Here is a 15,574-nt window from a genome sequence, read left to right as displayed (position 1 = left end):
AAGTTAATTTGTGTACCGGAACCATGAGATATTCTCTGGCACTCCATTTTTCAGTTTTGCTTCACATTTTATTCTAGAAAATGTCAAATATCCAAGCCACATAGCAGACTATAAAACATTGTCACTGTAATACTCTTCTAGTATCAAACAGTTATTTGATTGTGCTCTTTGAAGCTATGAGAAGAAAGCGGCAGAAAGTTTCCAGTTCATAAACTCTCATAGTAGTGAGTGGAAATGGAGCATTGTCTTACCTGTGGCCATCAAGCTGGTGGAGTATTTTAAAGAATACTGTTTCCACTGAGTCTTCAAATAGCCATAATTAAATGGGGTTCACATTCATTGTATTTTTTTTGTTCGGACTCTGGATTGATATGAATAAGCTTGGGTATTGATGCTCTTGTCCATAATAAATTTGGGGTTTGTGAAATGACACGAGTTTTACATCCATTTTTTTTTGCTGTTGTTCAAACCCTTTACCTACTTTTTAATTCTGAACTTCTTTCTTAGAATTTTCAAAGAGCACTTCTTTTTAGTTACAAAATCAAAACCTCTTGTATGGTTGGCTAGAGTGGAGCTGTTATAAATTTTGCTATTATTTTAAAAACTGGTATATATTGTTCAGTAAAAGTAGAATGGAAAACCTGTCTCATTGGTTTCGTTAGGTTTATTAAATACATTTTAAAATATAATTAATGCTCTGTTGTTAGATACCGACTTCAAACAGTAAAATCATTGGCTGGAGTGAGCCTTATGTTGCGGTTACTGTGGGCATGTCTCAAATGGGATGATATGGCTGCAAAAGCTCCACCTGGGGGAGGAACTACACGTACAGGTATCATTTCTGTGATAATCTGTGATTCTGTGATTTCTTTAAATTTCTGTGTTTCCTAATGTAACAGCTCTTGCTGTTAATTTTGATTATTACTTTCATTCCAAGCCTTTCCATAAAGGTTTGATGTTAGCTATGGCGCTTGATAGATAGAGATTTTAATAGCCAACAGTTTGCACTATAGTTGTTCTTTCTTTACCTTGAGTGTATTGGATTGATAGGAGATTGAACTTTTATTTGTTTTCTGCTGTTAACGTGTTAGGACTAATCTGTTGTAGAAACATCTGAAACAGAAATTACAACAACAGAAATAATCAAGCGAAGAGATGTTGGCCCATATGGAATCCGGTCAGAGTACTGTATAAGAAAAATTATTTGTCCCATTGGTGTGCCAGAAGCTCCAAAAGGTACCTTTGTTTATACATTTTTCCCCTCCCCATAAGCTCCTACAGAAATTAAGGTAACTGGACCTTTATGTTAATTCAGACAATCATGGGAGCAAATATAGCTTGACATGAACTGTTCATTCTCCTGTGTAGAGCAAATGATGCATGTAACAAACTGACTTGATCTCTCTGAAGCTGGAAGGCATTTCTGTTTCTAAAATGAGATGGCGAAAGATACTAAATCTTGGTTTACACTTCAGTTTTGTTTTATGATTGAGCTTAATGTGTATGTTTTGACTGTTCTCTAAAGAAACTCCAACACCCCAGAGGAAGGGGCTGCGATCAAGTGCTCTAAGGCCAAAAAGGCCAGAAACACCCAAGCAAACAGGCCCTGTCATAATTGAAAGTTGGGTGGCAGAAGAGGAATTGGAATTATGGGAGATCAGGGCGTTTGCTGAAAGGTAAACCAACTCAAACTTTTAAAAAAACAGTTTTTGTGTGAATGTTAAATAAAAGTTCCCACTAGAGAGCACAAACTAGATCACCTTGTTGTAGGTAGCTATCAGTGTTGTGTTTTTTCTGTGCCTTTTATGTTATACTGAAGCTTAAAGTTGTAAAACAATTATTTGCTAATACCAAAACTGAATTTATGCAGATATATTAGATTTGTTAGAACTATTTTTTATTAATTATTCCGTTCTTATGAGGTAATCAGTGTTGTATTGCTAAAAGGCTATTACTATAAAGCATGGAAAGAAAGATTTTAGGCTACTTTCTGCATGACTTCAAACATTGTGTTTAAATACTTATATAATACAAATAAAACTGTTGTATACAGGTATTTTAAGTAGAGGTAAATTCAGTCTGAGGATACTCAAGTCAAAAAAGTATTTTCAATATTTCATACTTAGTGTTGGAACAATTTTGAGTCCCTTGAGAAGAATTGTGCTAAATTAATGGTGTTACATAGATCATATTTTCAGTCTCAGATGTAATTATGAATTCCAGTTTTGGATAATAGCTTTTTGTAAGGTGCTGGAGTAGTTTTGCATCAGAGTATTTCAGGAATGTTGCATGCACTTTCAGTAGCTTATTTCAAAATACTTTTAAAACCATGACCAAATAAAACCAAAACCAATAAAACTCAGTGATCTTCAGACGTGACAGTTGTTCTTAAATGAACCTAGGTTGATGGATGGATTTTATGTGATGGTTTAACTCTTCTCTTTGGTTGTGTGTCTTTGGCAGGGTGGAGAAGGAAAAGGCACAGGCAGTTGAACTACAGGCTAAGGTTAGTGAACAGAAGAAGGCAGGCGAATTCAAGGCCCAATTGGAGGCTCAACTAAAACAGCAACGGTTGGCTGCCCAGCAGGTGGGGGAGCTATTGGTAGTCCCACCTGTCTTGCACCATTTTTCAGTGTTACAAACTCAAAGTTCTGGGAAGCCAGCTTCTCTTAGTCATCAAACAGTGCTGCTCCCCCTGTATGCATTCATTATTTTGAAACAACATTAAGGCAAACATTTGTTTAATAATTGGATTCCCATTTTTTCTGCCTAATACAGAACACTTTAAAAAAATAATTATTTTTTTTCCAATTTTAAAAGAAATCTGAGAAACACTAGTTTCCAGGTAAGATCAACTGTGTTTTGTGGTTTAATAGAAAGCTGTCTTGGTACATAGCTGACTTGGGAATACAACTGAATTTATTTCCATGCTCTAATCGCATTGAATCTTTTGATTTTTATCTTACCCAAAGTTGGCCGAATGAAGCCCACAAAGAATTTGTTATAAAATTTGGTTAAAATATGTATATGTACGTTTACATGTGTGTGTGTAATTAGAGTAGTGTTTTTTCCATCCTGCATGTTTTCATTACATCTTCCCTAACCAAATACATTACTAATGAATTTTTTTTCCGATTCGCAGTAACAACCTCAATGTACTGATAACTAATCACCAAAATTTAAATTAATATAGAGATGATGTTCTTCCCTATCTTAGTGGAATTAAATAGTTGGCATTGTAATAGATCTGACTGATAATGCCCCTCTGTAATGTTGCTCTCTAAATTCAAAGTACCTTTTTGACGGTCACAGCACAGAATGTTGCTGGATGAGGTGAAGGATTTAAAACCTGATTTTTTAAGCAGGCTACCAACTGAATTTACAGTTAGAATAATTTTTAAAATTGTAATGTTGATGTTTCATTTGGTGAAGTAGAATGATAGTCTTTTTTTCTCCAACTGTGGCAGGATCTTAGTATGGGCAGCTCTGAACTTCAAAGTGCCAGTAATGAACTCTGACAGTGTATCGCTTACTGAAGTACATAGAGGCTGTATGCACACTGTCGAAGCCAAGTATAAATAAATACTTTTGAACTAGTTTTTCTAATCTTTTGGGTTAATCTGAGGCTAATTAATATGTTCTCTTTAAAATGTGTATTGAAATTAACATAAACTGAGGATTTTAAAGATGCTATAAAGGAAAATTTCTGGTTGCGTACTGTAAGCAGAGTTGTAGTTGTGCAGGTCAAGGAGCCTGTGCTTGTAGTGCTCTGGGATATTCAGGCAGCTTACTCTTCACTCCTTTAAACTTGAACTAAAATCCTACTAGGGTCCTTTATTTTTCAGTACTGACAAGACAGCACTTATTTTACAAAACCTGAAAATTCTTCATTTAATTTTTTTCTAAATTCTGTAGAAACGGCTGGAACAGCAGAAGCAGATACCTGTAGCAGGCGTGGTCCCCACAGTCACTACTGCCAGCAGTACCGCAACTACCGTCTCAACTCCACAGAAAGTTGTGGTAGGCCCTTTAACGGGCCCAGTTCCCACTGGAACGAAAGTAGTACTTACTACAAAAGTGGGTTCTCCAGCTACAGTAACATTCCAACAGAACAAGAATTTCCATCAGACTTTTGCTACTTGGGTTAAACAAGGCCAGTCTTCAACAGGTAAGTAGCTGTTCATCATGGAAAGAACATGTAACTAGGATGAATTCCAGCACACATCCTACCTGCATCGAACACCTACATCTCCAGAATCTAGCATTACTGCATTTTGTGTCATCTTTGCTCTTAACTCTTTTGCTATATCAGCAGGACACTTCTGAAATAATACCTGTCTAATTTTTCTTTGTTCAGACTTGCTAGGTAGTTGTATTTCTGACCTGTCTAATTACTGACAGCTGTTTTACCAGTAATCATTGATGATTAAAGCATTCTGTGCTGTAACGTACTGTTTCCAAAAAAGTCTTTACAAGAGCAAGAATGACGCATTTGAAAATATTGTAAAAATAATCCTGAAGTTTGCTGTTTCATACTTGAAAATAGTCATATTCTTGACTAATTTTTCTGCTCTAAAATTGACTGTTCTGTGTACCTCAATAGCCACTAGCACAGCTGCCACTTCAGCCACAACCATTGCCAGCACAGGGCAGACCTTCCAGATCTCAGGCAGTCCAGTAACGATGGCAGGGAAAGTGATAACTAAGCTGCCACTCCCTGCAAACAGCAAGATTGTTGCCGTCAATGTGCCATCAACTCAAGGAGGTAGGGGAAAGGGAACTGAATTGAAATGTATTCCAGCTTGCTGTTTAATTCTCCATTGACACTATTTTCCCAGTGAAGTAAACTGTGTCTTGAAGGGGAAAAAAGTATATGAGTTTTTAGAGCTTGTTCCCCCTGTACTGCATATTTGTGTGTCTAGGGGAAAAATGCAAGTATTTTGCCTGTAAATTATTCTACATTTCATAGTACAAAATTAGAAGCTCTATTTTTAACAATGTGGAATGAAGCATGCTTTTTTCATTATCTACGTTATATTACCAACAAAATAACTTTCTAAAAAAAAAACAACAACCTGCTGCTGTTCTTAGTTATTAATACCTGCATCTGCTCTTCATTGATGAGCAAGAGTTTGGTTCCAAATTAAGATCAGCATTTTCCTTCTTGACTTGGGAAGAAAGCTTCATATTTTGAGATTTTATGAATGTATATTAAATAGAAAAGCTTGATTCTCTGTCTCCATTCTCCTTAGTGTCTGAGGAAATCATGAAGGCTACCAGTTTTGTATTGAAGTTTCTTAGGTGACAGGAAAAGCAATACCAATTTTCTTTGGCACCATGAGCTTGTAGGTGAAAAGCTTAAACTGGTCTCCTCCTTTTTAAATGAATCACTGTAACTTTTGCTTAATGGTTGTATAATACTAACTTTGTGGCACCTTGTCATGCAAGGACTTGTTTGCAGTTACCATCAAACTGATCTTTATGAAGATTCACTCTTTCCTTAATCTTTTCTAAAATACCTGTTGCCTAACTCCAAATGTAGCTGAAAGTATAATGCTGCTTCTGTTTACAATGTGTCAAAGCTTCTCCCAGGAAGTGTTAAAAGACTCAAAGGTGTTCTAGAAACCTGGAGACTGGTTTCTAAATGCCACCCTGGAGTTGTATTTACTTCTTTTGCTGGCAATTATGTTACTAATGAATTCTCAATTTTACTTTATTTAGGTGTTGTTCAAGTTCAGCAAAAGGTATTGGGCATCATTCCATCAACAACAGGTGCAAGTCAAACATTCACTTCATTCCAGCCAAGGACAGCAACTGTAACAATTAGGCCAAATACCACAGGGACTGTAGGAACAACAAGTACTTCACAAGTAAGATGTTTTTCTGATTATTTAATGCAAAAATTTAGGATGTGTATATTTTAAGTTAGTGGCAGAAGTTATAACTAATATATAATAGTTATTTATAGTCACTTTTCAACATATATTATTATTATTATTATTTCAACATATATATATATATTATTTTCTGTGAAGAAAAATAAATAGAAGTAATCAGAAATAACGTTAATGGATTCTTTATTCCCAGGAGGTACATCAGTTCTCTCTGATTTGAAAAATTAATGTCTTAGAACTTGGTAAGCCTTTGCAGTGTGGGCATAAGTGGAAAAAATACTGGATTTACTTGCATCTTCTTTTAACATAATAAGAAATGAGAAGAAGAAAAAAAAACTACTTAAAAGAACCGGGGGGGATACATCCCTATAAGCTTACGTATGCTCTCCATTTTGATGTATATAGGTAATGCAAGGGACACCACTCCGTCCTGGTATGACAGTAATACGAACACCACTTCAGCAGTCAACACTTGGAAAGACCATCATTCGAACACCTCTAGTGGTGCAACAAGGTATTCTTCCAGCCAGTAGGTTCATTTTGATATTTAAATATCCAGAGCAAAATCCATGGTTTGTTTCTTTATAAATACTTTCTGCATCATATGTCACGATGCAAAAATATTTCATTTCAGTGCTTGACTTCTAACAAGTGCTTTTTTTTGGCTTTTAAATATGTTGGTTGCAGGCTTTGTAAGTTTTAACCATCAATATTGGGAAATGTACGGGTTAAAATTAAGTCCATTTGTTTGGAAGAAAAAAGTTTAGAACAACTTTGTATTGAGAGAACCTTTTAATTTTTTTAAAAAAGAAAGCTGTGTTTGAAGTTCCTCGTAAGTACATTACTTGAATGAAAATGGAAACATTTTGTAGACTTTTTTCAATCACAGAAATGGTTTCTAATGGAAATTTATGTGCAACTTGGAATGCTTGCTTCACTTGTTTGATAATACACTATTGCAAGAAGTTGTGGTTCAGAGGTTTGCAGTGCTAATGGCTGAAATATTGGAAACACATTTTTTTTATCACAAATTGCTCTCTTACAGGTCAGACACAGCAGGTGGTGACTCAGATAATCAGAGGTCAGCCTGTCTCAACAGCAGTTTCTAGTACCAGCACAGCTTCTTCCAGTTCTGGACAGAAGACAGTAACAAGTCCTGGAACACCACCTCAGCAAATACAGCCACAAACCACATCGCAGCCCCCTCGACCTCAGCAGGGACAAGTGAAACTTACTATGGCCCAACTCACACAACTAACACAAGGACAGGTAAAATATTTTAGATCCTCTGAGCATGAAAATGTGCTGATGCTTTCAATACGTTTTCCCAGAGCTCTTGATTTCAGCAGTGTAGTGTATCTGCTCATAATTTTACGTTCTTGGTTATGCTTCAGCCTTCATTTAGGATAACTGATAGCATAATTACAGACTGAAAGAAGCATACATAGTGTATCTCTTCATATTGTATTCCTTAGTAGTATAACTAGCATTAGGAAAAATTAGCAGTATAGAAAAAATATCTTTCCCTTAACAGCAGTAAGGGATGTAATTATTCTTTTTATGGCCTATTTTTTAAACATTCAGAACATATTGTTTGTTCCTTGTCTTTTGATGTCGTATGAAGATTTGGTTTTGATTTGTGTTGTTCTCAGTCTCAGAAGAAAGAGTCTCAGAAGAAAAAGTCTCTGGAACTGGAGGAGGAAATTCTTAGAGCTTCTGCTCAAATCATGAAGCAGAAAAATAAATTTAGGCAAAAAATAAATTTAGAACCATGCATAGGGTAAATATAGGCTTCTGTGAATTACCATAATAACTATTCTTAAAAAATATTTATAGAATGTATGTCTTTATAGTGTACGGGCTGCTTGTGGTCAGTTTAGATTTTTCTACGTACAAGAGTCAGAGAGTTCATTTCCATTCTGCAAGACTCAGAAGAATTTCTGTAGGGACCTCATTCTGTTCTATGGGATCACAAAATGTGTAAATAAGCATCTAGGTGTTGTGGTGATACCCTGCCCTCTCTATTTTAACTGAGAGCACTGTCCTGAGATGGACCATTCATATCTTCTTAAAATCATTGTAATTATTAAATTTTATCTGATCTTTATGAAAGCCTAGCTATTTCTGCATACACTAGTGATATCTGGAAATCTGGTATCCAGAGTGTCAGCTTAAGCAACAGAAATTTACAACACATTACAAACTGAACAGTCAGTCATGGAAGCTCACGGTTGGGCAGGATCTGATAGGCACTGAGAAAACCTTTGCACTGCAGAGAATTTTTACATAAAATGGTTGGGATTCTTGAGGAAGCGATTAATGTCTAAAATTATCCATGCTCTGCATTGCTTTTAAATTCTAGGAACAAAGATTTTCCATTTTAGCTGCTTTCTGGCTAGGATTCTTGTTAATATTTGGGTGAAAATATTTGTTACTAACCCCAGCCCAGTAATCTGTTGATAGAACTGTTGGAAGAATATTTTACTATTTCATGATCTCAGATGGTAAAAGTATTGACCTCTGAAATATAAAACCCTAATTCTTCTGATTTTGAGGAAGGTCTTTCTAAGAATTGTATCACTAATACATCAATATTAACTTTTTTTCAGGGTGGCAGTCAAGGATTAACTGTGGTAATTCAGGGACAAGGTCAAACTACTGGTCAATTACAATTAATCCCTCAGGGTGTGACTGTAATACCTGGTCCAGGACAACAGCTTATGCAAGCAGCTATGCCAAATGGTACAATTCAGAGATTCCTTTTCACCCCACTACCAGCAGCTGCTACTACAGCTAGCACAACCACAACAACAGTTTCCACTTCAACCTCAGGTAAGCATTGTTCTGTTCAGCAGAAAAAAAACTTCCATTTAGGTTACACCGGAGTTTTTGTGCAGTTGGAGAAGGTATCTTATAAAAGTAAATTTGTTAGAAACATTATAAGCCAAGAAATATTTTGCTCTTTCTGCATAGAAATATACAGTACTTTTAAAGTGTTCACCTTAGTAAGGCTCATAGACTTGTCATTTGAAGTGAGCGAAATATTTGTTTTAATCCTGAACAGCTACAGAACAGAAACAAGCTCCACAGACACAGCCAACATCAGTGCTGCCGCCAGTTCAGCCACAGCCTCAGAGTCAGCAGCAAGCCCAGCCTCAAGCGCAGAATCAGAGCGCTCAGCCTGTGACCCCAGCCCAGCCGCAGGCACCACAGCCACCACTTCAGCCTGAAACTCAGACCCAGCCTGACTCTCAAACTCCAGCATCTGTTGACTCTCCAGTCACGCCTGAAGCACAATCGTCTAAATCTCCAGTTCAGTCGCCAGCACAGACCCAGGCTCAAGGGCAATCTCCAGCGCAAGTCCCGAGTCAGCCGCAGACTGCAATCCTTCCACAAGGCCAGTCCCAAGGCCAGCCTCAGCAACCAGCTCAGGTGCAGACTACAACCCAACAACAGATTCAGATGCAGCCCCATGCTCCCATACAAATTCAAGCTCAGCTGCAGCAATCACAACCTCAGGTTCAGACTTCGGTCTCAACCCTTCCAACTACTCAAAGTTTAAATCAGGTTCCTGTGCAATCCCCAACTCGTCCTCAGCTGCAACTTCAGCAGCCTCCAACAAAAGTTATTACAGTGCCTCAGCTTCAGCAACAAGTCCAAGTTCTCTCTCAGCTTCAGTCACATGTTGTGGCTCAGATACAAGCCCAACAAGGCAGTGTGCCCCAGCAGATCAAGCTTCAGTTACCTATTCAGATTCAACAAACTAGCCCAGTACAGGCTCACCAGATTCAGAATGTGGTAACAGTACAAGCAGCTAGTGTTCAGGAGCAGCTGCAGAGAGTTCAGCAGCTCAGAGAGCAGCAACAGAAGAAAAAGCAGCAACAGATAGAAATTAAACGTGAGCACACCCTTCAGGCTTCTAATCAAAGTGACATTATCCAGAAACAGGTAAAGTTAACAGAAGGAAATTAAAACTTAATTAATGAAAGAAATCTCATTTTAAATGCCTGTTCTTGTTACCGATGTTAATACATTTGATAGGCAGTTAATTTGATTCTTTCAAAGTTAGTGCACGATTGGTTTTGGCAATTTAATTAAATATTCTAAGTTAATTCAGCACATCAAGTCAATTGTATGATGTTTGCAGTCTTCTGGCACCTTGATTCAACTTAACACTAGCTGCTGGGACAATATATCTTTATTCTCAGTTCAGAAAAGATAGGTTATAGACAGGAGAGCTGATGTCCAGAACACAAGTACAGTACTTTCGTTGCCTACTATAGGGAACTGAGGTTTCAAAGAGGTATCTGAAATGTAATGCTGTTGGATGGCTGCGGGGCTTTAAAAACAAACAAAAACCAACATATATGTGTGTGTGTATGTATGTGTATATATATATATATATATATATATATATATATATATATATATAAAATAGATTCTTACCTTAAAAAAAAAAAAAAAACAGTCACTGAAGAAATATTGTCAAATTACATTTAGTCCCTAGGTTTAAACTCTGCGTAAGGAAAGTATCCTACTCTGTGGGGTGGAGGTGGCATTAATTTTTAATTTCATTTTTAAAACTTTAAAATTTCAAATAATTGCTTTAAACAAGTACTGCCCTGATAAAATTCATTTCATGTTGTCACTTACTGAAATAAATAATACTTCAGTTTTTTCCTTTATCTTAGGAAATGTCCTGGTTCTCCCAGTAGTATTGTGAAACACTGGCCAAAGTTTTCATATTTTATTTTGGATTCTCTATCATTCTACAGGTGGTTATGAAACAGAATGCTGTCATAGAACACTTGAAACAAAAGAAGACCCTGACTCCAGCTGAGAGAGAAGAAAATCAGAGGTGAATATTGATCATGGTGCAACTTTAGATGTGGAAGTTTTTCCATTTAGAACATCATTTAATGGTGTATAATAAGACACTGATTTGTAAAAACTTTCTTGAAGAGACTTTGCTATTTAAAAGTTGGTTAAAGTAACACTTGAAAGTAGTTGGTGAGAGCTGTAACTCAAAATGATGTTCTTAACTTTAAATAATTTAATCCTCTATATTCTCAATTTCACTGTAATTATGTGTTTTTAAAGTGAAGTGTTGCATGCTTGTGTCTGAAGCTGACTGCAATTTTTAAATTCAAGGTAAAAACCATCCTTAAAGATCATGGAATGGAGAATGAACCATTCTGTTGCAGAAAATCCTGGTTTTTGTCTGTCCTTTATCGTGGTGGTTTATTTCCATTTTTGTCCGTTGGCATTACTTTGTCTCATTTTAATTCTGTACATCCCACATCCCACTCTGCAGAAGGAATTGAAGAGTTAGAAGATAGTACTAATCAACAAGCTAAGATATTTCACACCTGAAGCTGCTAAACACAAAATTGAAGTGTTTGCCAATAGTCTTAAGGTTATCTTGACATCGCCTTACTCATGTAGTTGTTTCAGTTGGATAACTGCAAGTGTGTGTTGTCAGCTAGTAAGAAAAAAGTAGCATTTTTATATAATTTTGATCATCAAATCAGAGTACAAGCTTTTAGTTGATTACAACAGTACCACTAAGTGCTACTTGCTTCACAATTTCATAAAAAAATAAAAAAAAGTGTTGTCATATACTTTTCATTTAATGGTGTCAGATAGCCAAGTTGATATTTTGACTTGGATTTCTGTCAGTCTTTAAAAAAAAAAAAAAAAGTGCTAACTAGCTTGGTCCATTATACAGTTGTCTTTCCTTCTCACTGAGTTTTTCTCTTCCAGAAATTTACTTTGGGTATCTTACTTTTTTTTTCTAGTTTTCTAGAAAGTTTAAAATAGAACAGAAAGGGAAATCAAAACACTTTCATATGCTTGAAATATAAAGCAAAAGTGAAATGTACAGAATAAGCGAGCAGGAAACGAGATTTGTAGTTGGGTGTACAACAAACATGAAAAAGGAACTGTGAGTTGTCAGCAGTGAGGAAATTTGGAACTGTTTTATATTCAGTTCTATAAGCTGAAAAATATTTGTCAATCCTCATGCCAAAACACAAAAACTTTGTAATATTTGGTGCTCAGTAGAGGGTAAAAATTTATGTTTTCGAACAGGTTATAGGTTTCCAACTTGCTTTTATCCTACATCAGAATTTAAAATATATAAATAAATAAAAGCTCTTTCAAATGTGTTTGTGGAAACTGAACTCAGTGAAAATATCTCTGATCATTCTGAAATCTAAGCCTTGTTTGGGGTTTTACAGGGTAAGGGGAGGAATGATTAGTACTCAAATCAGTTAAGTGAAACTGGGACCAACCCTCTTTAATCAAACTATTGACTTGATCTCTCAAAGGGGTGATCTAGTAAATAAGAATGAGTGGGAATAACATGTTATTAAATTTACCATTTATGTTTTAAGAAATGTAATAATTTAGCTTGCAACTTGCAGAGACTAGACAAAATATTATTCTGCGTTCTCAACTGGGAATTAATAGGCAGCTCAGCACAATGTACTTTTTCTTTCCTTCATCACCAGAATGATTGTATGCAACCAAGTGATGAAATATATTCTGGATAAGATAGATAAAGAAGAAAAGCAGGCAGCTAAGAAACGAAAGCGAGAAGAGAGTGTGGAACAGAAGCGTAGTAAACAGAATGCTTCCAAGTTGTCAGCTCTACTTTTCAAGCATAAAGAACAGCTGAAAGCTGAAATATTGAAAAAGAGAGCACTTCTGGACAAAGAACTACAAATTGAAGTGCAGGTAAGGACAGTTGTTCTCAAACTAATTTGATTTTAAGGTGGGGACACGTGTTAACTTCACGTTTTCTCAGTGTGCTTTTAAGGAAACATAGGAGGAAGTTCTGGTTTTGTATGCGTGGATCTATGCAGAGGTAGTAGATGTCTGTTTCATGCTTTTTGTTTCTCATCTGTGATGAAATTAACTTGTTTCCTGAAACAGATTCTGATATATTGCAGCCAATGGGTCATAGTAAGCCAAGAGTGTCACCTGTTAATGTTGTATGAATTGTAGGTTGTATATATTTTAAAAATGTGTACATTTAAATGGCTTATGTTATTTTCTTTTGATCATTCATGGGGATTTATGTCTAGATTTTAAATTCTGTCCTGGAATAATCATATGAAGTGCCACCCTCTCTATTTATCCATTTAATGTACTTCAGGAGGAGCTAAAGAGAGACTTGACTAAAATTAAGAAAGAAAAAGAAAAAGCCCAGGCAGCTGCTGCTGCAGCAGCAGCAGCCGCAGCAGCGGCAGCTGCAGCAGCAGCCGCTGCCACCCCACCACCACCGCCGCCACCACTGCCACCACCACCGCAGCAACATGCAGCCAGCGTCACCTCCTCCTCCTCCACCACGGTCCCAATGCCAGTATCCTCCCAGAAGAGAAAGCGAGATGAGGAGAGAGACTCGTCAGCTTCCAAGTCCAAGAAAAAGAAAATGATTTCTACTACCTCAAAGGAAACAAAGAAGGACACAAAGCTTTACTGCATCTGTAAAACGCCTTACGATGAGTCTAAGTGAGTAGTGAACACCTTGGGCTTTTACTGTGGATTGTTAGATTTAGGTTAGTATTTAGCTGGTAGTGTTAGTTCTAGAACTGGAGATAGAGTATCAGGTGTTATTGCAGTGATCACTAAGGTATAAAGTTTCTCTTTTCCGCTAGCAGTTACAAAACTATTAACATACTTGATTTATATTATTAACGTACGTGATTTATATTTTTACTTGTTTGCATGTTTCCATTGTATGACCTTTCTGTCTGACATGCACATACTCTTTTTTTTATTTTCTTTTCCTCCGCTCTGTTATTCTTTCTTTTGCCGTTTGCCTCTGCCTCGGAAGCAAGTGACAATTTGGTTTGAGCAATTTCCTATGAACAGGTGTCCGATGTTCATTAGAAATAGCTTTGGTACCGTCTTCCAATAAATGGTGGGTTGTGGTTTTTTGGTAAATCGCTAGCCAGTAAAGGGGTTTCCAAGTTACTGGACTGTGCTTCACTTTGGACAGTGTTTCAGGTAGAAATGGTTTTCATGTGTTACAGCATGTGTCCCAGGTTTGGTCAAAAATTGAACACGCGAGCATTTGACAAAGTGAAAACTGCGGTTCTCTGTGGTTTGATTGTGGCCATGCGCAAGGAAGAATATTCCTCTGAAAGAGGAATTGCTACATACAAAGTTTGCAAAGAAATTTACTAAGTAGTCGTAGAAGATTGAGTGGATTGCAGTGGGATAGTGTTATGCGTTCCCGCTTAAGCTAGAAGTGACTAACATTGTTAGTTAGTAATGGTTAACGTTTGATAGCCATGTAGAGATCTATGTGAAATAAATTTGACTTCAGTTCCAAGGGAGTATTTATCTGCTCAACGAGTGACAATACCAAAAGGTATTAGTTGATACCCTTTGGTGGTGGTTTAAATCCTGCTAACACAAATGAACCATAGGGGTGGAGTAGTGTTTTCACTCCAGGAATGGTTCTTAATCCCAAATTTAGGGTGAGGACTAGAGGATCTCCTGAAGTTCCTTCTAGCCTGTTTTTTTAAAATCACTGTTATTTTTAAATGAAGTTGAGGCCTTTTTTTCTCTACCTTCGGTGGTGTTCAATAACTCTGACCATTACAGTATTATATCAGTGTGAGAAATTGTAGACTATCTGTGCTGCCATCACTCTGTAAATGGCAGACTTCTGGTACCCTGGTTCATAATTCTTTATTTCTAAGGGATGTGAATCTCACCTATCTCACTTGAAGTGTTGTATTAAGTTTACTAAATGACAGAAAACCTAGGAGGATACGCGTTCTCATTTTGTTGTGATGCTGAGCGCAGGTCTGTATTAGCACTTTGTTGTTAGTAAGCAATAGAATTGTCACAAAAATAGAATTTGTTCACCTCATCTTATGAGCTAAAGAATTGAATTGTCATTTGACCTCAGTGGGCTTTTGAGTAGGACAATGAAAAATGTGGTCAGAGTGAATTTTGGTGGCTTGAATTAAGAATTATGCTTAAACGCAGGGAATAAAATTTCAAGACAAGGAAATGTTAATAACTTTGCAGTATCCTTAGCAATATGATTCAGTTCTGCTGCTCATCTTGTAAATTCCAAATGTTATGTTCTTACAAATGGTGACTGTTTCATTAAACTAGATCATTTTCCTATTTGGAAAATGATTAGGCAAATTTTAAAACAATATCCTGGGAAACATTTTTATATGTGTGTAGGTGCATACACACGCTGGTAGGCATCAGATACTCCTCTTTGTGCTGGTGTCTACTTTCTACCTTAAAGAAGACAGATGTGCAGCTTGAAAAGATAATTTGTAGTATGTTACAGATGCCCTATCTGTTCATTAGGATGTAGTAAATCGACAAAGGTCATTCTGCATGTTGTTTATTTTATTATAATTCTCTTATATTTAGTTCTCACTTGTTCCGTACCAGGGTTGTAGTTTTGCTCGTGTTGTTTCTGAGGATGGTCAATAAGGGTATATCCTCTGAAGATTCCTATTTATATTCCAACCAATTCGTTAATGTGAAGCCTGCTCAGTGTTCTAGTGGCAAGGTTTAGCATCTGTCTCTAGACAGGAGCAACTAGGCCTGGTCCCTTTTGGGAAAAGGACCTAGACTGAGTTGTTGTTGAGTAATTAGGAGGAGATGTATCCTAGCTGTCCTTTATGGAAGGTTGGTTT

At 36.7% G+C, this 15,574-nt stretch overlaps 1 protein-coding gene across 31 annotated transcripts in view; it reads left to right on the top strand.

Annotated features, from left to right (window-relative positions):
• Positions 1-15,574, top strand: part of BPTF (bromodomain PHD finger transcription factor) — a 58,482-nt gene that overhangs the window by 34,032 nt on the left and 8,876 nt on the right. For 8 of the 31 annotated variants that reach the window (XM_050714318.1, XM_035558703.2, XM_035558692.2 and 5 more), the window contains 14 exons: positions 708-832; positions 1,108-1,236; positions 1,526-1,676; positions 2,464-2,587; positions 3,916-4,168; positions 4,604-4,765; positions 5,722-5,870; positions 6,300-6,423; positions 6,940-7,163; positions 8,504-8,726; positions 8,959-9,842; positions 10,670-10,752; positions 12,407-12,632; positions 13,054-13,409. In XM_050714318.1, the coding sequence (XP_050570275.1) occupies positions 708-832; positions 1,108-1,236; positions 1,526-1,676; positions 2,464-2,587; positions 3,916-4,168; positions 4,604-4,765; positions 5,722-5,870; positions 6,300-6,423; positions 6,940-7,163; positions 8,504-8,726; positions 8,959-9,842; positions 10,670-10,752; positions 12,407-12,632; positions 13,054-13,409 (3,213 nt within the window). The remainder of the gene's footprint in view (positions 1-707; positions 833-1,107; positions 1,237-1,525; positions 1,677-2,463; positions 2,588-3,915; positions 4,169-4,603; positions 4,766-5,721; positions 5,871-6,299; positions 6,424-6,939; positions 7,164-8,503; positions 8,727-8,958; positions 9,843-10,669; positions 10,753-12,406; positions 12,633-13,053; positions 13,410-15,574) is intronic. The other 23 variants (XM_035558713.2, XM_035558714.2, XM_035558710.2 and 20 more) reach the window with 14 other exon arrangements.

This window comes from Cygnus atratus, chromosome 18 (assembly GCF_013377495.2).
Source record: "Cygnus atratus isolate AKBS03 ecotype Queensland, Australia chromosome 18, CAtr_DNAZoo_HiC_assembly, whole genome shotgun sequence".
Taxonomy (NCBI): domain Eukaryota; kingdom Metazoa; phylum Chordata; class Aves; order Anseriformes; family Anatidae; genus Cygnus; species Cygnus atratus.
The sequence above is the reverse complement of the archived record's forward strand: the minus strand, read 5'-3'. Positions and strand labels throughout refer to the sequence as shown.